Below are 15223 nucleotides of genomic sequence, written 5' to 3' on the forward strand. Positions count from 1 at the left end.
ACCACCAAGAACTAGGTCGTTGTTAGTCTTCGCATCCATCGAGAAATAAATTAAATGCACGCGCATGTTGTCTTCGTCGATGTCCGACGTACTGTTATCGACAGTAGTCCAGTATTTCATGCTAGTACTGTCGGCCGGATAGATGATGCTGTCCCAGTCGTTATGCGGTTGTTGCTGTCCGTCTTACAGATCTTCACATAACTGTCCGCACAGCCATCGTAGGTGATGCGAGGTGATCGACCCTGTAGACTCCACAACCTTCATGCGACAGCCTGGTGGACATTGATGCAGATGTCCACACGGATAAGAGCGCCCCAGTTCGAGCCAGCATTTGCAAGGTGACCGTGGTGAGCGTACCACCAGAGCATGTACACCTCTTCGCCTGAAGCAGAGGTGGTGTAGATCGAAAGCAACGAGCTCCAAGATTTCAGGATTAGTGGCACATGGATATGTTTTGAGCCGTCGTAACGAACCTACATATCGTAGCACGGAACGGAGAGCAAAGCACAGGTTGCTCGGATTGCCGCAGTTTAGGGCGCCTCCTCCTCCGGCATCTCTCGTGCCGAGTAAGACAAAGCCATCGTCATTGACGTGTCGGCAAGTGGGACTTCAACTGTGTCACGAGAGCGTCGTCCGAGTCTAGATCACGCACGATCACGATGTCTTCACTCTGAAAAGCTCTACGAGAGCCACCAGACGGCATCGACGCGAAGGAAACGGCGATGATCCCTACCTCGTCCTCGTCATTCTACACCATCTCAACTATATCTTACGCACACGGGACGTACCGCAGCAGCCGGAACTGGATGAAGCAGTCGTGATTAAGCTCAAAATGGAAGCTGTAGACGCAGAAGCAGTCGTAGTTGCAGCATCGGAAAAAGCAATTGGCGTCTCTGTCGCGTCCAGCCGTCGACCAGGTGCCAGCCGAAGCATCAACACCCGAGAAGCGTCCGACGTAGTGGCTTGCCTGGCATAAAGGACGGATACAAATTACTATGTTCACAGAAGCAATCCAATAAATTGTGAGATTGAAAGCCACGCCAACCAATCGATGGGATCCGCATGCTGATTGGTGGACTCAGTGACCAGTCAAACAATCCTCCCCTTCGGAGAGAGAGAGCACGAGGCATTCTGCGTTTTTGGGTAGTGGGCAGCAATGAGCGCGCAGGACGACGAGCCGACAACTTACGAGGAGACGCTGGAAAGGTGGGCGCTGTACGACTGCAGCGCCATCGAAAGAGCGCGCAATAATGACGAGATGAGGCGTCTCTTTCAACGGTTCCGAGCTACTCGGGGCAAGCCTGCCACGGCCACAAGAACCGTGACCCTCCAGTCCCTGGACAAAGCATGGACTTCGTTCGTACTTCGATGGAACAAGGAAGGCGGGGAAGCCTTCGAGCGCACATTACAGGAACGTGAGGCGACTCACGCTCGGCTGTCCGTCGGTACTTTGAAAGCTCAGGTGTGCCAGCTGTCAGATGACCAAGGTCGCCAGTGCTGTTCTGTACATCGTGGAAAAGGATGTAAGCGCTGTCGCGGGCGCGGCGCCCCGCGACCCGATGATTATGAGTGGTGTCGCATTGTGAAATCGAGGCGGATTACTAAAGTGGAGCGTGGTGTGATTGGACGCTACCAAAGAGTCCTCGGCAGGGCTAGGGGAGATGGACGGCCACACTGTCGTGGCGACCTACGACCAGTTCGAGGCCTACCTCGTACTTTGCCACGCAGTCTGGAACGTCGGCAAGAAGAATGGCGCGAGTCGCTCGACTATTCGGCATCTAACGTGCCAAGTAACACCCCAGTGGAGAGATGGCATCGTCGCGGTGAGGAGAGCCGCGACCCTCACGAGAAGCCGTGGATCCAGAACGAGAGTCATCGTGGTTCAGGACCCAATTGGCGGTATGCCGAAGTTTACCCTCACTATGCGCGAGAGGCGCGAGGCCGTCGCGCAGAAAGAGAGGATCGTGTGCGCCGGATGGATGCTGCGATCACGCAGCGTCTGGATCGCCTTGCTCGACGTGTGGAGTATCTGGAACGGGAGAACCAAGAGTTGCGTCATCGCCGGCGTCGACAAGATATGGCGCAGGGCGACCACGGTAGCGTGGGCGCAGAGGACGATGTACGTCTAGAAGCGTTGGCGCCGGACGATCTAGACGGTAGGATGAAGATGTAGAGTTATAGAAAGTTGCGGTGTAAACGCACCACCTGACACTTTCATACGTTTAGGAGCCCAATGAGTCGTGGAGCCAGCAAGTTAGCGCCCAAACTAGTCACAGAAAGTGTAATACCGTTGGTAGATAGCAAGACACGATAAAATTCTCAAAACTTCTGCATTCTCGCTGACCTGCATGCTCTTTCTGTAGATCAACGGCGGTGGCAATTGCGTCGCGTATGTAGCGGGTCAAGTTCCCTTCTCTATACAAAGTCGTGAGCGGACCAGCGTTCGAAGCTGCGACTCCAAACTGGGTTTACAAAAATCGCGACTGGTGGCTTGGTTGGCACAGTCGGGCATGGCGAATCATGGTATCCAACTGTAAAGCGACGCTGACGCGATTAAATAGGTGTTTGTGACGTCAAAGCTAAGACAGTTGACGGCGGCGCAAGAGCGCACTTCTTGTTGGCTCCTTGTCGGATCGTGACACTAATTAAAAGCGCGTAGATAGCGCCATTATATCGCACATGACGATCGTCGCAAGCGAACACAGCGTTGGAGACCGTTAAATTATTGGCCCGTCTGACAGGATGACCGAAATTTACCCGTGTGGACGGATGTGAGGCGCTGCACTCCAATATTAGGGAGGAGACACGAGCATGACGCCGATAACTCGCGTAAACTGGGGCAAAACCCGTTTACGTCGGATTAGGGTACTGCACCGATATGTTAGTCGATTTTGACTTGACAAAAATCTTCGTCACCATAGGTCGTTAGCATTTTAGCGTAGCTTGATCATGGCTAGATGCTTGAAAGCAAACATGAAATACGCTATAATTTCTAACATACGTATGTTCTGATTAAACTTTCCGCCGATCAGCTAGGAAAAATAAATGTGTAATTAGTCGTGCCAATGGCGGCATGGCCAATATCAAGATACATCTTCGAAGCAGCGACAGGTTCTCCCAGTCATGTGGGACAACAAGGCTAGCACTAACCTGAAAAGTGCATCTTCTGCGCTCCCGAAGACCCGGCCCTTGGAAGTCACGTCAGCAGGAACGATGTTCGTGTTGACTCCGAGAAGATCGCAGTCATAAATATTTTACGTGGCTTGCAATGCAAGCGACTTAACCGCTGGTTACGCAGTAAAGCAATTGACGACAAGGAATGCGAGCAAGCGATAAGCTACCAGTCGTGTCAGCTCAACCGGCCGGGCAGAATTATCCCGTTCACGACAACGATCACGTGGGCATGCGCTACGCTTTCATAAAGTTCTGCTTGTATTTCTAGGATAAATAGACCGTTGACGTTTAAACTAATCATGCACCGCTGCGGACACCTACAAGGCGTCATCAGTTCGTCATGTGCATGGTACGCTGGCTCTCGCTGTCCTCGGAGTATACAGTCGTCGTTCCATTCAAACCAAGCAGGATTAACATCCTCCCGATGCAATAGTGCGTCGGCTAGACTTCGTGCAGTCGACTCGCCACGAAATTAGCGGCATTGATGACGAAAACGTGCATGTCACCGGAGACGTCGCTAAAATGGCAGCGGCCACTTCACCCTGCGACTTGATTTTAGGCTGTGGTGTGTTTCGTATTGATAGAGCATCGATAGGGGTCCATCCGAGTGAGCGCGATGTTGATCGGCCGTCCCCACCTAACCGCGCTTGGGTGGATCGACTCGGCCTGGGTGGTGACCTGCCGACTTTAGGCCGTCGACTGCTCGGACACGCCACGCATCGTCGTCTCGCCATACATCGATCTCCGCGCGCTCAATTGATTCCCGAGCTACAAGATTCCTACACCTGCGATCATTTGAACGAAAAAGGATATTCGCGTCGCTCTCTCGCTGCTTCTACTGGTCGCATGTACAAATGAGTGCGTAAGTGGCTAACGTGTCAAGCCTTGAATGTTGAAGTGGGTGCAGCTTTGACCGATCCTTTTGCAGTGAAGTCGTGGTCTTCCTCAGCATAGATTCCTTTTTCGGCCTTCTGCGATACGCTCAAGTCAGCACGGGTATTATCGTCTTCAGTGACCGGTTTAGCACGACGGCTCACCTTACATTTGTTGCAGCGACCACCACTACATCTCAGTCCGCGACGGCTTATGTCGACTGGTGTACCACCTCCGTCGTTTACCCCGTCGATCATCTCCGATTGCGGCCCTCGCTCTACCTCCGCCTCTTGCCAAAGTCTTCAAACTTGTCGGGAAACAGTTAAAGATGGCCGCTATGTCACATCATGACATGGATGATCAGACCGAGCGAACGAACAGATTCCTCGAAAACGTGCTGAGAAGCTTCGCCACGTCGTTCAAGTCCTGGAGTTCATTCTTGTCTATGATGGAGTTGAGCTCAACAATACTGTTCAGGCGTAAGATACTTCCTACCGCTGATATATGAGCAGCTATACATGCTAACTAACTGCTAGCTAGCGCCTAGTATTACGCGCTAACGTGTCAGTGATACTTAAAACCTAAGAATGAGACGCGGTGGTGCAGGGCTTATTGCGGGAGGAATAGCCCAGCGGATTGCGGATATCAGCCCTGTTGCAGCTTGCAAGCAAGCTGAGGACTTCATCTCGCTGAGCCGGAGAGTCATGCGTCTGGGACGCGACGCTATGGCTGAGAGCCAAGAAATGCAGAAAAAACATGCTGAACGGGTCAAAAAATGGTGACATTGTTTTATTTAACGCTAAGAACCTACCTACACATGCAGTGTCTGCGGTCTGCAAGACCAAACTGAGATCTAGACTCATCGGATCGTGGCCAGGAAGAGCTTGTGTATACGCTCAACCTCCCAAAGAAAATGCAGATGCACCTGGTTTTGTATGTCGGTTTACTCAAGACATATCCAGATCCTGCTCAGGTGAGTACAGGGGCGTTGACGCCGGACCAGCCAGTGACTGGGTCACGACAACAGGCCGGCAAGGAGTGAGTTGTGGAGACACGGCGAGAGATGCGACGGCAGGTGGCAGGGCCAAAGATACCGAGGGACTATCGACTGGAGATGCAGCAACAGGTCGAGCTGACCATGCGGCCGAGCAGCGTCAAGCTCCAGAGCAAAGACTCCGCTCTGAGCGACTGCAACTGGTCATATACAGCTACACGGTTGTTGATCTATTCGGGATCGCCTGCAAGGTGGTGCAGGGCAAATTTTCCCACGTTGGAGAGGTCTGTGTCCCTACTGCATATCTCACTACCGCGGACAAAGCGCCCGCAAAAACAGCAGGGTGAAGTCTTCGGCACGTCTTCTCAATGACAGTCGCTCTTCGCACATCACGTTGCTTGTGGTATGGATTCAGCGAATATAAAAATGAGTAGAAGTCAGGGGTTGCGCGATGTTTGAAGATCTCTAAATTTAACAGCAGTAGTATTATGACCACTTTGCTGATACTATTATAGTAGTGGTATATCCCAAAAGAAACGGAGATATTAGTACTGTACAACAAACAATCTCTATTTCTTGTGTGATATACTTCGTAGTATTTAGTAAATCTTCTAATAATACTAAGACTGTTATTAATATGCTGGAGGTTTGACACAAGAGGCAAGATTCTCGTGGGGAAAGCGTTGGCGCTCGGTGTACCCAAAGGAAAATGATTTGGACGTTACACCAGCGTCCCTCGACTCCACGCCACCATCAAAACGACGAGCAAGGACGTGAAGCTGCCCTATGAGAAGGTGAAATTGACTGATTGTGTGCTGCTATCAGTGTTTACTGCGCACGTGGACGCGCTTGTTGGCTTTAGCAGATACATTGAGACAGGATCAAGTCCAAGCGGAAGTGGTGTTTTTTTTTCTCGGAAGTCTCGACGTGCTGCGTCACCCACGCAGAGTTAATGCGAAGTTTCGGCGCTCAACCGCGTCACGTGCTGCTAGGACACGACACCTGAGCGCAGAAGCAGTGTCTCACACTTTAGCGAAGCTGAAAGCTAAGCTACACGCCGTCTTTCTCCGTGCATTCCTGTCCGACGTAGAGACCTAACTGCGCGATGCCATCGAGCGTTTCCTCGTGTACCAAGTGCTTCACTAGAGGCTGCCGATACGTCCCAGCTGGTTCTGCGAGAGTGGCCTAAGATTCATTCTCTCTCCTAAAGCTTGTCGTGGTTTTGACCCGTCCAGTTGCAGGCCGCGTCCAAACTTCGGTGAGGTCCGCGAGAGCGTAGCCGAGATCACAAGTAAAGACCCCAGCGCTATGAGCCTGGATCATCATCGAACGCATCATGTTCCTGAGCGCGATCCCGTCCAAGTATTGCAACGTCACAGGCATGCATCTACACTGAAGACTACCGACAAGAAAGGACGACGAGCAGTGGACTGGGATGATGTTGGACTGTAGAAAACGCAGCTTTAACCAGACGTATCGCTACGCTGGAGGCGACAGAAGACGTCTGGAGCGCCTCAAATGCGTCTGGATCTCGTCCAACCAGGCCGACCATCACCTGGGCAAGCTTCAGCTGCTAATAAGCTCTCCTGTGTCGACCATGAAGACTGGACAAAAATACCGCTGTAGACCGACTGTGCGTGCGAGTATGCGTTCGTTAGAGAACTACAACTTCGACGAGAGCAATTCTTGCAGTGAAAAGGTCGAACCATACGCTAAAGCTGCTCGCGTCCGTGTGTGGCTGCGTGAGGCGTCGAAGATTACGCAGCTCGAGCGCGTCCCTGTCAAGCACGCGGATCAGTCCCACGCGGTAGTGGTGACATTCGTGGACGGCGTTAGGCATTCTCCAGCGTGCCAAGCTGTTCCAAGCCTTAGCACCCGATGTTAATTAAAATTATTATTTTTCTTTGCTAAATCGTAGTATAAAGCGAGACCTACCAAGCTTTATAACCAGCTAAAACCTCTATAATCATACAATCCAATGGCCGTGGCCTTTATTAATGGCCGATTGGCCGAAAACCCTTGTTAAAACCCAATTTTTGTAGGCCAGGTCAAGACGATTAGTCTGACTGCCAACATTTTCCCACTTAAGTACGTTTCTTGCCACCTTACCCTCTCTGAACCACCAAAAAACGTTTTTAGTCACTTCTGGGCGCATTAATCTAGCATCAAAGGCTACAGCTTTATTCTCTATCGACTTTAAACAACTGTAGCAGCTTGCAGTTTTCCATCTCGATCGGCTTTGTCTGTGTCACAGTGAAATATTAGAGCAAATACTCGTCAGTTTTAAGGCCTGCCATCACTACTGTTGCTTTAGAGCTTGAGCCGACTCACCACACCAACCTTGCCGTCACTCTCACTCCCGGACTCCATCTCTCTCACTGTTGATTTGTAATACTTCAGCTAGTCGAACGTTGAAGACATATGATTAGTGGATTAAAACCGATTTCGCAATCTTTGAAGAATATAGTACAGTATCGTACAGTATTAGCTAATATTAAGGTGAAATTTTATAATGTCACTTTGTCTTAGAAGATAATATTAGGTACTATTTCTTACATTAACTGGTCTATTATCACTATTTAAACTAGACCGATTTTGGAGCTACAGCACCATTATTACAACTTGTAGTCTACAGGCTGTGAGTCACAGCTTGTGACGCGCTATGCGAAGGAACTCGGTCATGTCATTGTCAGAAATTACCCACCCTTCACCTTTTTACATGTAAGAATGACTCCACGGCAGATCCATGGGGCGCCTTCCAAAACCCACATAAAAGTTTTGGTCACCCCCCGTTTTACGCAAGTTTAATTCTGCGGGTAGGTTTTGTTTTCGTCAAGTAAACAGAAACTCGACCTCCAAAACCACTTTCAAAAGTTTAATGCGTTCAATATGAAACGCACCTATGGTGCGCATAGCTTACATTTATATATACTTTAATACGTGGGACATGCAGTAACTGGACAATTTTCTCAATATTTTGTCTAGATGTAAAGATGTGAAGGCGCGAAAGATCGCGTGACTTCAGTGACGTTCATCTGAGACTCTACCGAAGCCCCATTTCATCGAGCGAGCGGAGAGATTATGGCGGGGGACGCTGAGTGGCTGCTGCTGGTGGCAGCTGTAAGCACGAGAATACGTCTGTCACGGGCGATTCGTGATCTCCGTCGGCGCCTCCATCTGGAGTATCTGCGTGCTGAGCGCCAAAGACTTCTTCGGGTCCGTCACTATTTGACGGTCGGGTGTCTAATGATACCTATTTGGTCGTCTTGGATGAACTTGTGGCTGCATGGAAATGACCTGAATATGATAAACATGACAAGTCTTAGTCGGTACGTCTGATTCCAGAAGAAACGATCTCTTGCGCTAATCGCTATCACTCCGTTGTTTTTGTTTTGTTGTGCTTAACTATTCGCCACAGACAATCTTTCAAGTTCTTATTGGATAGGTTTTCCCTGTTCTACATTATTTCGAAACACTACCCAAAGGGGGGGGCGTCCACGGAAATTGCAGGAGCTCCATCAAGTCCTTGGCTTGCTGCTTGCGTTCTACGTGGGGTCCATGCAGAATAATGCTCTCTGTATGATTTTTGGGGTTCCTCCCTCAACGCTTAGTCGTATTATCAAGGATGCTGAGAGAGCGCTGGCATGGGCTCTCGTCGGATTCTCGCCAGCTCGTATATCGTGGCCTTCTCTTGCTCGTCAAAGAGCATGTGCCGAGATGGTGGCTCAGCACCAACCTTTGCTGCAGTACTGTTGGGGCTTCATCGATGGCAAGAATTTCCGTGTGGGTATCTAAATACTCGAATGTTTAAGTTAAGTCTGTTTATACTTTATCTCTGCGCTGTCATATTCTAGGTTTTGCAGCCGTCCAACCCTGACGTTCAAAACGCGCACTACAACGGGTGGCTACACGGGGTCTTCGTGACAGGGACGCTCTGCTTTTCCGCGGACGGGCTCATTGTATGGGCGAAACACAACAACCCGGGGAGCTGGAGCGACGGCGATATGAGCCTCGCGTTTCAGGAGTGCCTTGCTGACCCCCACTTCTGTCCCGACCCCCGCTATGGAGTCGTAGCGGACAGTGCTTTCCCTTGTGGAGGAAGAATGACAGGGAAAATCATTACTCCCTGAAAGGAAGGGGATCTCCAGAAGCTGCTACCATCCGTTCGTCCTGTCGCGAGAAAGCTGTCACGCGCTATAACGTTTGTACGGCAGGCAGCGGAGTGGGGTATGGGCTCCGTCGCCAAAGTGTACCATCGACTGTATTTACCTCTTCCTTCTGGAAAGGTAGAGCGCGCCGTTCGTCTAGACAATTTGTTCAGATTATCTAACTACAGAGCTCGCACCGTCGGTATCAGTCAGATTCGTACTACACACGTCCACGGTCGAGAAGCTTATCAATAACGTGTGTGAAACATGCATCGCTCGTTCGCTCATTATACGTCACAATATTTTGCACTATGCAGCTCAACACTAATGATATCATGGCCGAATGACTTCATGATAGCAGCTGCACCACTGCGTATACTTACTTGTTGATAAGCTTTGCGAGCGTCATCATCATTTCGGAATGTCGCTCTCGGGCCTCAGAGCGTTCGAGCTCCATTCGCGCCTCGAATTGGCGACGGTTTTCCTCCTTCTCGGCCTTCCACTTCTCTTCTCGTGCAAGTCGATCGGCTCTCTCTTCTCGAAAACGATCACTCTCATCCTGCCTCGCGCGCTCTCTTTCTTTCTTTTCCCTCTTTACGACAGCGTCTCTTTGAGCTTTCTCTTCATGGCGCCGTAGCTCCGCTGTTTCGGCTTTTCGGTCGCTCTCTGCACGGTAAAATATCAAAAGGCGCGTCATGTCGTTGGTATCGGATCCGTGTGCCTCCTCTAACCCGGTAATCTGCTTTCCAAGGTTTTCGATACGCTTCGCGGTCTTTGTGCGTTTCGCTTGAGTGAAGGTCTCGAATCCCAACTCGTTCACTCTGTTAGAGCGCTTGCTCAGCTCTTCGATGTTGTCTCTCACAACTGTAAGATCTTGGCCTCCGAGTCGATTGCTGACACTGGAGAGACGGGGGTTGCAAGCTTTCTCGCGAGCGTCGGCTACAGCACGCCCTGGGTCACGAAACAACACTGCTCCGTCCGGAGAAGTCATAGGTGGCGTGGTAGGCGTCGGCTTCGGCGGACGACCCGCACTTCTCTGTGGGACTTCTTCAGTGACCCCTTGAGGCCGAAATGTGGTGTTTGCGTCGGGATTCGGTGACAACTCTCCATAGCTAGTTCGACAGTATTGGTCAACACCAGCGGCCGGGTTGTCTATACTCGTTTGAAAGTCACCGACGTTTATCGCCATCCACATCGTTGGCGCAAGGTTCCTCTTCTCTATCTTCTTCGTCCTCGTCCGAGTCGGAGAGGTCGAGAGCCGCAGCAAGGGAAGCATCAAACGTTCCGGAACTAGTTATAGCAATGCCAGAGTACTGTGCTTCCGGAGACTGAGATTGTTGGGAACATTGGGCAAGCTGCGAGACAACATTCTTCTCTTTACTGGCTGGAGAGCTGCCGACAGGATCGCGTTCTTGCGAGACAGACGTGTGTCCCTCGCGGCACCCGTTAGCTACAGGCAAGTGAGGCAATGGGGCCCCGCCGCTAGACGCAGGTCGATTGATCTGGCTTTGATTCTCTTTCTTCTCGTCTTCTTCAGTCTCGACGCCGTCGAAGGATGTATGCGTCCCGGCTTTTTCTTCGATGGTCATCTGAATTTTTTTGGCCCACATAATTGCCTTGTGCGCAGGTTTCACCTCTCCGTTGCCCGATGGTTTTGGCTTGCTGTACATATTTTTGAATTTTCGGCGTAGAGAATCCAAGTCTCTCTCAAGTGAACTCCTGCCTCGGCGGGAGTTATACCGGATCGTCAGACGCTCCCACTCGTTCCTTCCGGTAGGAACAATCTTCTCTGCAATTGCACACAGTAAAAGCTGCTCTCGCACGGAGTAATTCGCGTAGCCAGTTCTTCGACCTCTCTGGTCGAAAACACGATATCAGTGTGATCGGACTCACAGCGATGGGGACTGTTTTTGCATACCGTCATAATCCGTGAGTTGTTGCTTCGGCTCTTGATAGAAGATCGGGGAATGAAGAGCAAATCCTTCGAGCCGCATAATTTAACCTCGCAAGAAAAAGACACGAAGATTTAACCTCGAGAAGTCAAACGTTCGAAAAAAGTGGGCCGTATTCACATACGAATCTTTTCAACATTTACACTTTGTCTCCAAGTTGGAGTACCTCATGACATGCGCAGCTGACTACAGATCGTGCAGGTGCTGGATATCTCTGTGGTGGCATCCGTCCCATCCGCAACGGCAAATAAACCACAACGCGTTCCCATACGCTACCGTGATTTCATCTCCTGGGAGCACATCTCTGACGGTGGCGACCGCCACCGTCAAATGTCGACCCGTTTGAACCTCGTGGAAGCAAGCACAGGGATTACAGGCGTGATTGGCCAGCCTGAAGAAACCACCCGCCTCTCTGGCGTCAATGCCGTAACGCTGTCCAGATTGAGCAGGTGTCTTCAGATGAAGCATGTAGCCGTTGTTTCGATATCCATTTGCACACGGAGGTCCAAAAACCTCGATCTTGCCAAAATATTCCCCAATAATTGTGTCCTTTGGGATAGCGCGAGTAGCAACAAGACCGAGGCCACCTCGGAAAGAGCTTTTGCAAATGGCAATGCGTTTACTTCTCTTAAGGCATTTCCACACATACCCGCGTAAGAGCAATTTCCACGGTAGCAAAAGCGATTGTACTTCGCATTTTGGCAGGTCGAAACATTGCAAAGCTCCCGGCAGTGACACATCTCATCTGCTGACACGGAGGCATATTTGAAGTAGGCTGGTGTGATGTGGCCGTGGAGACGCTCCACATGTTCAGGCCAAGTTGCTGGTTCCCAACGTTTTGGCCCTTTCGAATGACCTTTGGTCTCAATGACCTCAACCCCGGCGAGCTACATGTCGAAGAAAAGAGTCGAATCCGAGTCATGCCCTGAGTGGTGCCTCGTGGACCCCGGCACCACGTTGAACGCCGAAGAAGCTTGCGAGATAGAGAAGTCGGAGTCGGCGCTTTGGTCGAGCCTTCCGTTCTTCTTTGCTTTACGCGTCGGTTGAAGACGTAGTCTGGAAGGCGACGACGATGCCTGGCCTACGGAGGACTCCTCCGAGTCAGATCCGTGGAGCCTCAGGTCTAGTGTAGAAGCCACGGAAGAGGTGTCCGACCATGCCGACACGACGTCAGAAAGAGATGTGATAGCTCGATCCATCGGCACTATACGAGACGACCCAGACACGGCGTCAGGAGCATACTGGATAGAGTCTCCATCGGAAGTATCGGGCAGCGAAAACATCGTCGTCTGCATCGTACCAGTGGCGAACACACCCGGAACGTCCAGATCGTGCGGGCTCACGATGGGGTCGTTCCTCTTCGTAGGAGATGGTCTTAACCGCTTGGCGAGGCTCCTAAGTCCGCCAATACTGCCGGCGTCTCCAGGGGCGCGCTTACGTTTTCCACTTGCGCGTGTCATCACGAAGCTGGCGCCTGCATCAACGGCATGTAAGAACAAGATCCAGCAAAAGATTGTACCATAGCAATTTGAACGTGCACGCACAAAATCGATATAACGGAGAGCAAACTTCGAGCCCTCTCTCCTCCCGCCTTCCAGGCAGATTCGAATATGAGAGGTAGTTTAGGCGCGGTTTTTGAGGCTCGACCCGCGCGCGCGAAGATGTCATGACGCTTGAAGATCCAATTTAAACGGGGGGGGGTTGCAGCTTCAGGGGATATTGAAGCTCAGCAATACAGCTTAACATACACTTTGGGATAGGTTGCCGCTTGACCGCACACACTTAACGTCGAGTTTTTCTCGAAAAACATGAATAAACCGAATTGTATGATCTGACCAATTTTTTGGTCAACCAAACAATTTTGGTTTAATCCGCCGTTTAATTGCACGTTCGGATAAAACCTGTTTTATGTGGGTTTTGGAAGGCGCCCAAACAGGAAGTCGAAACTTCAATCCGGATCAGGAAACTGGAACCGTACTTTCGACCAAAGTCTTTGGTAAAAGCGAGATAGAAATCAATTGTGTGATTGGTTGGTACTTTTACCTAAAACAAGCAAAACTCTCTCCATCCTTTTTTATTAGCTTCAACAATTGGTAAAATGCACATCCCAAGCACTTGCACCCTCTGCTCCACTACGTTGGCAACTTTGGCGGTGAGTGTGGCGCTTGGTCTTTTAAACCTGATCGGCTTTACGACCAGCTTGAGTGTTGGAACAGCGTGAGTCCGGTGCGCCATCTCACTTCCCCACTTTCCAGTCATCGCGAATGCGGCTGTGTCACGTAGTCATCGCAGCGGAGGTCGCTTTGCTGGCTGGTAGCAATGGCGTAACTGGAACAGTCGACTGTCCGGAAACCCCAGGGACACCCTCCGCTTCATGGCTCCCCACGTTCTCGTTTAATGACTGGAACACAGGAGCACCGCAGTCTAATGGAACACCTGGTACAGCGTCGGGTTCGTGGCCTTCGTGGTTCTCTTTTAATGGCTGGAACACAGCAGCACCAACCACCGATGGGGCGCCTGGAACGGCGTGGTTCCCGTGGTTTTCATTTGATAATTTCACTCCCGGTGCCGACACTAGTGGATCTAACACCGAACAGCAGACGCCGGTTATACCGTCTGCCCAGCCGACCAGCGGACCGGAACAACCGACCGCCCCGGAAATTCCTGCTGTGCCGACGACTGATATTTCCGAATCGCCTGCTGCTCAGACGATAGACGTGCCGGCGACTCCTGCCGTAGACACAACCGATGCGCCGGTCGTGAACCCAATTGATGCACCGGAGACTCTCGCTGCCAAGCCAACAAGTGCACCAGAGACACCGGCCATCGAACCTGCCAGTGCGCCAGAGACCCCTGCACAACAGACGACTGATGCACCTACAACCGCAGACCCTCCAGCAGCAGAGACTGATACCCCCACTGCTGCTACGCCTTCTGCTGCCGCGAACTCTAGTGCTACCACAACACCATCGAGTAATGCTAAGCTCTGCGCCAAGCCGAGAGTACGGATCACCAGTGTCGATGTCGGTGTGGCCGTCGAGGCCAATGAGGACGAGGCCGCCCTCAAACTTGTCGCCATCGCTGCTATCCCGGGAGGCGGATCGCGTATCGCTTTCCATAGCGGCGAGAGCGTGGTCGTACAGGAACTGGATACCAGCGATAAACTCGTGAGTGGAAGTACCGTCAAGGTACCGCTCCACGACTTCGCCGACATCTACGCCGACAAAGATGGCTTCGTGATTCTCGGTACGAGAGACGCCGAGGGCGGAGGTACCCTCAACTGTGGTAACCCGAGCAACCTGTGTGGTTCGGCTCCTAGCCCGGCCGTCCCGTGCTACGACATGTACATGATCCGCTACGACGGTGCAAAGGAATCGTGGGCTACGAAGCTGACGTCTTCGAGTGCATCGCTGCCTCCCTACTCGTCGGGCAAGACTGGCCCTGACGTGTACATGATCTGGTGGTACGCGCACCACGGCCGCATCGCGTCAGACGGTACGAACTGGGCGGCGTATTTCGGCTGTGCCATCTCCACGTCGGAGGGTGGCTGCATCAACATTCACCAAGGTGACCGTATGAAGGTGGTGGGTCCGTCCGGTAAGATCGTGACGCAGGCGGACTCGTTCGACTGGGGCTGCTCGCACTCGGCTTACGAACGTATCACGTACGATAGTCGCAAGAAAGGGTACGCGTCGATCTGTAAGACGGACAACAATAACCGCATCATACCACCGAACGACTGGGGCACCACCATCTATCCCATTGACCTGGCTGCTGCCAATTTGGGCGACATCGTGCCGGACTCGGACGCCTCGAGCAAGAAATATTGGGCGACGGTAAGCAACGGCAATGGCGACAACGCCAAGGTTCATCTGATCCATTTCGCTATCAACGCGGCGGCTGACGACGACATCACGCTGGGGGGCACGGACGCCAACGAGCGCGCGCCTCACCTTGCATCTATTGGTGACGGTGGCTTGCTGGCGATGTGGGAGGGCAGTTCGTCGGGCGGTGACCTGGCAGAGGGTGGCGCTCGGACCATTTACGCTCAAGTTCTGGACGCGTCGACCGGTAAATCCATC

The 15223-nt window shown here is 51.7% G+C and overlaps 1 protein-coding gene across 1 annotated transcript; it reads left to right on the forward strand.

Annotated features, from left to right (window-relative positions):
- Nucleotides 1-1156: 1156 nt before the first annotated feature.
- Nucleotides 1157-2864, forward strand: PITG_07580 (uncharacterized protein; the record flags this gene model as incomplete). The annotated part of the gene is made up of 3 exons (XM_002904517.1): nt 1157-1523; nt 1803-2156; nt 2797-2864. 3 exons carry the CDS (start codon nt 1157-1159, stop codon nt 2862-2864), a joined length of 789 nt encoding a protein of 262 aa, XP_002904563.1.
- Between the last annotated feature and the right edge of the window lie 12359 nt (nt 2865-15223).

Source organism: Phytophthora infestans, genomic scaffold, assembly GCF_000142945.1.
Source record: "Phytophthora infestans T30-4 supercont1.11 genomic scaffold, whole genome shotgun sequence".
Taxonomy (NCBI): Eukaryota; Oomycota; class Peronosporomycetes; order Peronosporales; family Peronosporaceae; genus Phytophthora; species Phytophthora infestans.